Genomic DNA, 8,547 nt, shown 5'->3' with positions numbered 1-8,547 from the left:
GAAGTGTTTGTGTAGTTTGCATATGCAAATGATGTGGCTTCGAAACACACACAGACGCGCGCATGTGCACATGTCTATATCACCCCAGATATCATCATTGTGCAAGGCTTCTTCAGACAGTGTCTAATTAAGTAGACAGAGTGTGGTGCAAGTGGTTTACAAGATTGCCACCAGAGGAAATGAAATGCACCTCTAGTACATTTACTATACCATAGAGGTGGCTCCATAGAGGGCATAAAACCCTTGTCACCTTGTCAGTGACAAGGTCCTACTCACAGAGAGACAGACAGTCTGTTCACAAGCTTTATGTAACACCTTATATTAATATAGTACATAATATGATTTTATTGGGTGTTTATTGGCTCGGTGGTGCAGTGTTTAGCACCGTCACCTCAGAGCAAGAAAGTTCGCTTAAAGAGTTTGCATGTTCTCTCCATGTCTGGGTAGATTCTCTCCGGGTACCCTTTCATCCACGGACCAAAGACATGCACTTTATAGGTTAATTGGTGACTCTAAATTGTACCTAAGTGTGAATGAGAGTGTGAATGGTTGTTTGTCTCTATGTGCCCTGTAATGAGCTGGCAACTCGTCCAGAGTGTACTCTGCGTCTCACCCAAAGTCAGCTGGGATAGGCTCCAGCCACACTGTGACCCTGATGAGGACAAGCAGTTACAGATAATAGATGGATATAATTTATTAATATACTATATTTTATAGCTAATGACATGCTAAAGATTTGCAGCTTACTTAAATTAGATAAACCACCAGTTTAATCTATTCTTTACACTTTTGTTATTGTATTTTTGGTTTTGGAAAGATGATTTGAAAAAGAAATTACATATTAGTTGCTGAGTAATGCTCTTATAAGAGCTCCATGCACACAGTTTCACCATTCAACCAATCCAAAGTTTGCCTCTGCTGCTGTAATTATGTTTTGTTAACATTGTTTAACTCACAAACTTTAATGCGTCCCCTTTTCGACCTGCATAATGCACACACTTTCTTAATTCACTAATATTTGCATTTTTTGTACAGCAGTTTCCGATTCACTCTGTTGCTTCTGTTGGTTGGAGACATCCTCTCATGTACGTGTGAAATAGGGTTTTATCGTTTATCTTAGTAAATAACAGGAAATAGCTACAGATTGCTATCATAAACTCTTCCACCGTGGTTATATCTTCTTCTTTGAGATCTTATTTTTTAATTACATATATTCAGAAAACAGAGTGCTATACTTTCTTTACTAACAAAGACCCTAACATTTATGCCACATATACAAATGAGTATATTGAAATGGTAACACTGTGGTGTATTAACGGTTGTGTCATGGGGTTCTGCTGTTATCTGGGGATGTTAAAATTAAGAATACATCCTGTTTGATGTATTTTCTTTTGAAAGGAAATCACACTTCTCTTCACAGTTCCCTTTCCTCTATATTATCCACATTAGTCTTTTTGGCATTGGCCCAGCTTTGCCCATGCATGGTTCACCTTGTTTCTAACTGACAAGAAGTATACATTATTATATTATTAATCATGCCGGAGCAGCAGACAATTCTTGTTTGTCTCATTCTTTGGTGGGTTTTATTTATGGCACGTTTATGAGCCAGAAACATTGGATCCCACTCCTTTCAGTTTCTACTCCAGGAGTAATGAATTGGACAAAGAACTGGACCTGAAGTCTTCCAGATTCTTGACTACTAAGAGAGTGAAGTAGTAATGTAGTTGAGCTTTATTGTGAGGAGCTACAGAGAATGCTCTTTCTAAATCACTTCACCCTTTTTTTTTATTTCTCTCAAAAAGCAGATTGGCTGGGTGTCCAAGTAACTGTCAATGTAAGATTGTGTTTTTAGGTGACATTTAGCAGTTTTGTTTATCTTGCTGTCTCATCTGCAACAGCGTATGACTCCCATCATAACTAGAACACATATTACATAATACATTTATCTTAAACCTACAAACTCTAATAGTCTCTACTAGCAAAATAGGCGACAAATCTAAGATCAAATTGTGTGTTCTAGGGCTATTCTTCCTTACAATACATTCACTTATTTTCATACATAAATTAAGCCTTTTTGAGCATTTTGAGATTAGAATACAATGAGAAAACTTCTTTAACGAGCCACCTTTGATGGCATCCACCTGTCAATCAAAGTGGCCATGCTCTTAATTATGCATAACTTTAAGCCTTCAAAAAAAAAAAAAACCAACAGATGAGTTATAGAAAAAATCGCCCATAATAGGGGTGGCAGTAGCTCAGTCTGTAGGGATCTGGCTTGCGACCAGGAGGATGGCCAGTATGGACCAAAGTATGGAAGGTACACTCTGTAGCTGGAGTGCCAATTCACCTGCTGGGCACTGCCAAGGTGCAAGGTACCCATAATTACTCCCAGTGCACTATTCTGTGTGGCAGCCCATTGTGTGTGTGTGTGTGTGTGTGAGTGTGTGTGTGTGTGTGTGTGTATACGTGCATGCATGTGTGTGTCTGTGGTTGTATTTTAAGTAAAATGCATGCAAGGTGTACTATTACTAGTTGTTTTTTTGGTTTTTTTTTATTGATTAGTACCAAAGGGGGCAAAAATGGTGTGTCACAAACTATATCTTGCATTTTGTTATAGTGTGGTTCATCACTGTCTTACCTGCCATTACCAATAAACTAATTAGCGCACCTATATGTCATGGTCTCTGTAAGTGTAGAAAGTATGTAAGGGTGCAGTAAGGATGCATTCTAGTCTCTGAACATAACTAAAAATACGAGCTCGATAAGACAGAGGTATGAAGTATACTGCTGTTTCACCATTACTTTCCACCGGTTAACATAAGTTGTGTTATGCTGACTTGGCTTGGCAGTGGGCTGCAGTCATCACACAATTTTCAGTCAGAATGAAACCCCCACAGTGTTTTATTAAACCATCATGCAACTGTCTCTCCAAAATCACCATGTAAGGCCTGCTATGTTCCTCCAAAGATCTGTCCTGTATGAACTGAGAACGAAATATTTACAGTATATATATATATATGAAGTCACAAAACGGTAATACTTATAATATGAAAAAGCCTTAAAAATGCTGCTTTATATACCTTGGCCATCAAGAGTTAGTGCAATGAGAGAAATATCAACATTTCCTATATCACAACAAACAATTTTGTGTCTGTTTTATACATTACAAAATAGTCAAACCATATCTAGTCCATCTATTCACTGTAATGTTCTCTTCATAGTATTAGGTATAATTAGTGTGATTAGTTCATTTTACTTAACTATCAAGTTACTACTTATGAATGATGGTTATTATAACAGTTTCAGTTCTGTCTTCTTGAAGTGAACAGTGACTCTCTTCTTGTTTCATACTTTCTTCACAAGGAGGCAGTGTTGTCTTCACTGTTGATTTAACTCTGGCTCAGACAGGAATGAACAGAGGTACTGAGAAAACATGGTGAGAGAACAACAGTTTATTGTTGAAAAGATGGTACAATACAAACTTAAAGGACCCCGTGTTCTCATTTTATCAAGTCTAGATGATGCACAAAACTGTAATGTATTAAATGTTTATAATGTTGCATTAAAGAGCAGAATAACATATGGTATCTAATATCATATATCACATCTATTAAACAGCATCTACACTCATATTTCTTAAGCCATAACTAATTTGCATGCAATGCTTGGCTTGTAAAAATAAAATTGTAATGAATTGTAATCTAAACATTATTGACTAATGTGTAGTTGTCACGTTGTCAAGCAGCAGAAAAAAAAAACAAACAGCAGTGCCATTACAGGCCAAAACATGTCACTTTCTGAAGTCAGTCAAATCAAGCTAAAAAACCCTCTCAAGCAAGTAAATCCAGACTTTGGTCTGACAGTTTTACTGCTTTAAGATCTGTTCTCCAGTGTTATACTAATACAATGAAATAAATTCAAATGTTGTGATTTGATTAATCAAATGTGACATGCACAAGAGCCTTTTCATGCATTTTTAATTGTCGAAACAATCCATGTCATGATGTGGTCAGAGATCATAGTATAACGATACGAGTCTTGGAAGGAATGGGACACCACTCCATACGCCTTCCCATCTTCACAGACCAATGGACCACCGGAGTCTCCCTGGAAGCACACACAACGTATGCAGTGAATTAATTGTAATAGTGGACGAATGTTTGGTTATTTTTTTATGTTACAAAAATGTACGTACCACACGTGGTCCAACCTCTCCCTCAGAGCAGTACATGCCATTGCTTTTACAAAACTCATTGTCAATGAGAGTTACATTGACTTCCATGAGTACACGAGACATACGTTGACCAGGTTCATTTTCTTTGCTGGTTGATCCCCAGCCAGAGACTATGCATGATTTTGGAGAGCCATCATTTTGGCCTGCGAGGGGGATGGCTTTCACAGTTTCGCTGAATTTCACCTTGGAGCTCAACTTGAGGAACAGGAAGAGGTGAAAATATATTTAAAAGGTATAAATATCAATTGGATTAATCAATAGAGCATTTAAACAAAATGACAAACCAAAACTGAAAATAACAAAAATAGACATTAACACACATATCAACAGCAATGAACTGCTTCTTACCTTAAGAATCATCACGTCATTTATGTAATCAGTCGAATTATAGTCTTTATGTGGAAATGCTTTTTCCACATCTATACTCTGTATTTCTTTTGTCTTAGAGTAATCATGCACTCCGAGTAAGACTCTGTAGGACCTGAAATGACAGTAAGTGCCAAAAATATATATTATATATAAAAATATATTTGTATTTAAGAATAGATTGTGAGAACAATGTATTCAATAAATAAAACTATTAAGGTAAAATGAATATTAAGGAAACTGAATTTATGTCATAATTTATGAAGCACATTGTTAAATTCAGAACTTCTAACAAATGATCACACAATTCCTAGCACCATTACTTTCCACAGGTAAACATAAGTTGTGTTATACTGACTTGGCTTGGCAGTGGGCTGCAGTTATCACAAAATCTTCATTCAGAATGAAACCCCCACAGTGTTTTATTACACCATTACTCATTTTTTTCTCCAAAATCACCATGTAAGGCCTGCTATGTGGCTCAGCCTCTTTGCCTCCATAGATCTGTCCTGTATGAACTGAGAACAAAAATATTTACAGTATATATATGTATATAAAGTCACAAAACTGTAATACTAATAATATGAACTTTACATACCTTGGCCATCGAGAGTTAGTGCAAGTATCAGTATTACCAGTTCACAGTGGATAGACATGGTGCGATCACAGCACAGATCAGCTACTGAAGAGCAGTTGTACACATTCACACAGTTTCAGTCTTTATACGTTCTGACAAAGGAAAGGGAGGAAGTGTTTGTGTTGTTTGAACATGCAAATGATGTGGCTTTGAACCACGTTTACGAGAAGGACGCCTCACTGAATGTGTAAACCTATTAGTGAATCTTAATTATTATTTTACAGTTTGGAAACAAAATGCGCTGATAAGACATTATGCTATAATAACCATCATCAATAAACAGTGAATTGAGTTCAACTCAATAATTAATTAAGTAAACAATTAAGTGAGTTAATAATCACTTTACTGAAATAGCATTTCATTGTATTTATTAATTATTTGTAATTCTTTACAAGACTTTTCCCTCCTGGCCCACCAACACCTTCCAGCAGCAACAACAAGTACTGACCAAACTGACACCTGCTTCAGTCATTCAGCAGAAACAGGACACATGATATTATGGTTAATATGAGAGAAATATCAACATTTCCTGAATCACAACAAACAATTTTATGTCTGTTTTATACATTAGAAAATAGTCAAACCATATCTCTACAGAGTGGGGATGAGAATAAAGAGTATACTCTTAGTATGCTGGATAGAAGTCCATCCATTCAGTGTAATGTCATTTTCTTCATAGCATTAGGAATAATTAGTGTGATTAGTCGATTTTACTTAACTATCAAATTACTATTTATGAATGATGGTTATTATAACAGTTTCAGTTCTGTCTTCTAAAAGCGAACAGTGACCCTCTTCTTGTTTCATACTTTCCTCACAAGGAGGCAGTGTTGTCTTCACTGTTGATTTGATTTAACTCTGGCTCAGACAGGAATGAACAGAGGTACTGAGAAAACATGGTGAGAGAACAACAGTTTATTGTAGAAAAGATGGTACAATACAAACTTAAAGGACCCAGTGTTCTCATTTTATCAAGTCTAGATGCTGCACAAAACTGTAATGTATTAAATGTTTATAATGTTGCATTAAAGAGCAGAATAACATACGGTATCTAATATCACATCTATTAAACAGCATTAAATCTACACTCATATTTCTTAAGCCATATCTTATTTGCATGCAATGCTTGGCTTGTAAAAATAAAATTGTAATGAATTGTAATCTAAACATTATTGACTAATGTGTAGTTGTCACGTTGTCAAGCAGCAGGAAAAAAAACAAAACAGCAGTGCCATTACAAGCCAAAACATGTCACTTTCTGAAGTCAGTCAAATCAAGTTAAAAAACCCTCTCAAGCAAGTAAATCCAGACTTTGGTCTGACAGTTTTACTGCTTTAAGATCAGTTCTCCAATGTTATACTAATACAATGAAATAAATTCAAATGTTGTGATTCGATTAATCAAATGTGACATGCACAAGAGCCTTTTCATGCATTTTTAATTGTCGAAACAATCCAGCTCATGTGGTCAGAGATCATAGAATAACTACACAATGACGGGCTTGAGTCTTGGAAGAAATTGGACACCACTCCATACGCCTTCCCATCTTCACAGACCAATGGACCACCGGAGTCTCCCTGGAAGCACACACAACGTATGCAGTGAATTAATTGTAATAGTGGACGAATGTTTGGTTATTTTTTTATGTTACAAAAATGTACGTACAATACGTGGTCCAACCTCTCCCTCAGAGCAGTACATGTCATTGTTTTTGCAAAACTCATTGTCAATGAGAGTTACATTGACTTCCATGAGTACACGAGACATACGTTGACCAGGTTCATTTTCTTTGCTGGTTGATCCCCAGCCAGAGACTATGCATGATTTTGGAGAGCCATCATTTTGGCCTGCGAGGGGGATGGCTTTCACAGTTTTGCTGAATTTCACCTTGGAGCTCAACTTGAGGAACAGGAAGAGGTGAAAATATATTTAAAAGGTATAAATATCAATTGGATTAATCAATAGAGCATTTAAACAAAATGACAAACCAAAACTGAAAATAACAAAAATAGACATTAACACACATATCAACAGCAATGAACTGCTTCTTACCTTAAGAATCATCACGTCATTTATGTAATCAGTCGAATTATAGTCTTTATGTGGAAATGCTTTTTCCACATCTACACTCTGTATTTCTTTTGTCTTAAAGAAATCGTGCACTCCGAGTAAGACTCTGTAGGACCTGAAATGACAGTAAGTGCCAAAAATATATATCATATATAAAAATATATTTGTATTTAAGAATAGATTGTGAGAACAATGTATTCAATAAATAAAACTATTAAGGTAAAATGAATATTAAGGAAACTGAATTTATGTCATAATTTATGAAGCACATTGTTAAATTCAGAACTTCTAACAAATGATCACACAATTCCTAGCACCATTACTTTCCACAGGTAAACATAAGTTGTGTTATACTGACTTGGCTTGGCAGTGGGCTGCAGTCATCACAAAATCTTCAGTCAGAATGAAACCCCCACAGTGTTTTATTAAACCATTACTCATTTTTGCCTCTAAAATCGCCATGTAAGGCCTGCTATGTGGCTCAGCCACCTTGCCTCCATAGATCTGTCCTGTATGAACTGAGAACAAAAATATTTACAGTATATATATATGTATATAAAGTCACAAAAATGTAATACTAATAATATGAAAAAGCCTTAAAAATGCTACTTTACATACCTTGGCCATCGAGAGTTAGTGCAAGTATCAGTATTATCAGTTCACAGTGGATAGACATGGTGCGATCACAGCACAGATCAGCTACTGAAGAGCAGTTGTACACATTCAGACAGTTTCGGTCTTTAAATACGTTCTGACAAAGGGAAGGAAGGAACTGTTTGTGTTGTTTATAATGCAAATGATGTGGCTTTGAACCACATTTACGAGAAGGACGCCTCACTGAATGTGTAAACCTATTAGTGAATCTTAATTATTATTTTACAGTTTGGAAACAAAATGCGCAAAATGCACTTTACATCAGTGTTAAAGTGCACATCATGAATGTTAATACTTATGTTAATACTTCATAACTTAGCATTCCTATATGTTATGTTATACTGCAGTTTACTGCTTCTTTGCATTCTGCTAATCGGCAGTTCACTGCAAAATTGATCGAATTTGCAAATCAGAAATAATTGCATTTTATATGATACATGTACAGTAAGAATAGGGGATATCATGCATCTCTTAGGTTTTTCATTGTTATTATTTAATTTCATTTTATTCTTGGTATCATCTTTTTTATTATTAGACTGTAACACACATCTCACATACTCCTCTTCTGTGCTGTTGAGATATCTGA

General features: G+C 35.8%; 2 protein-coding genes across 3 annotated transcripts; both read right to left on the bottom strand.

The window, feature by feature from the left end:
• Positions 1–3,438: 3,438 nt before the first annotated feature.
• Positions 3,439–5,341, bottom strand: LOC109137338 (mast cell protease 1). 2 transcript variants are annotated; one of them, XM_019255093.2, is made up of 5 exons: positions 5,199–5,341; positions 4,959–5,118; positions 4,583–4,715; positions 4,196–4,429; positions 3,439–4,107 (listed from the first exon to the last, which is right to left on the bottom strand). In XM_019255093.2, exons 1-5 carry the CDS (start codon positions 5,254–5,256, stop codon positions 3,967–3,969), a joined length of 726 nt encoding a protein of 241 aa, XP_019110638.2. In that variant the 5' UTR covers positions 5,257–5,341; the 3' UTR covers positions 3,439–3,966. The 2 variants fall into 2 exon arrangements, with proteins under 2 accessions (XP_019110638.2, XP_027145644.1); XM_027289843.1 differs by lacking the exon at positions 4,959–5,118 and having other exon boundaries at positions 5,199–5,312.
• Positions 5,342–6,137: 796 nt separating this feature from the next.
• On the bottom strand, positions 6,138–8,030 carry LOC109137337 (mast cell protease 1). Its single transcript, XM_019255092.2, has 5 exons — positions 7,926–8,030; positions 7,666–7,825; positions 7,290–7,422; positions 6,903–7,136; positions 6,138–6,814 (listed from the first exon to the last, which is right to left on the bottom strand). Exons 1-5 carry the CDS (start codon positions 7,981–7,983, stop codon positions 6,665–6,667), a joined length of 735 nt encoding a protein of 244 aa, XP_019110637.1. The 5' UTR covers positions 7,984–8,030; the 3' UTR covers positions 6,138–6,664.
• Positions 8,031–8,547: the final 517 nt, after the last annotated feature.

The sequence above is a fragment of the Larimichthys crocea genome, chromosome XVII (assembly GCF_000972845.2).
Source record: "Larimichthys crocea isolate SSNF chromosome XVII, L_crocea_2.0, whole genome shotgun sequence".
Taxonomy (NCBI): Eukaryota; Metazoa; Chordata; class Actinopteri; family Sciaenidae; genus Larimichthys; species Larimichthys crocea.
This window is presented reverse-complemented; position numbering and strand designations above follow the sequence as displayed.

Excerpts from the sequence above, each read along its gene's own strand:
- LOC109137338 (XM_019255093.2), bottom strand. The coding sequence starts at position 5,256 with ATGTCTATCCACTGTGAACTGGTAATACTGATACTTGCACTAACTCTC. Across the intron at positions 5,119-5,198 it reads ACTAACTCTCGATGGCCAAG|TTCATACAGGACAGATCTAT; the intron begins GTATGTAAAGTT and ends TTTTGTTCTCAG. Across the intron at positions 4,108-4,195 it reads GAGAGGTTGGACCACGTGTG|GGAGACTCCGGTGGTCCATT; the intron begins GTACGTACATTT and ends GTGTGCTTCCAG.
- LOC109137337 (XM_019255092.2), bottom strand. The coding sequence starts at position 7,983 with ATGTCTATCCACTGTGAACTGATAATACTGATACTTGCACTAACTCTC. Across the intron at positions 7,423-7,665 it reads GCAGCCCACTGCCAAGCCAA|GTCCTACAGAGTCTTACTCG; the intron begins GTCAGTATAACA and ends CTGTCATTTCAG. Across the intron at positions 7,137-7,289 it reads ATGACGTGATGATTCTTAAG|TTGAGCTCCAAGGTGAAATT; the intron begins GTAAGAAGCAGT and ends CTGTTCCTCAAG.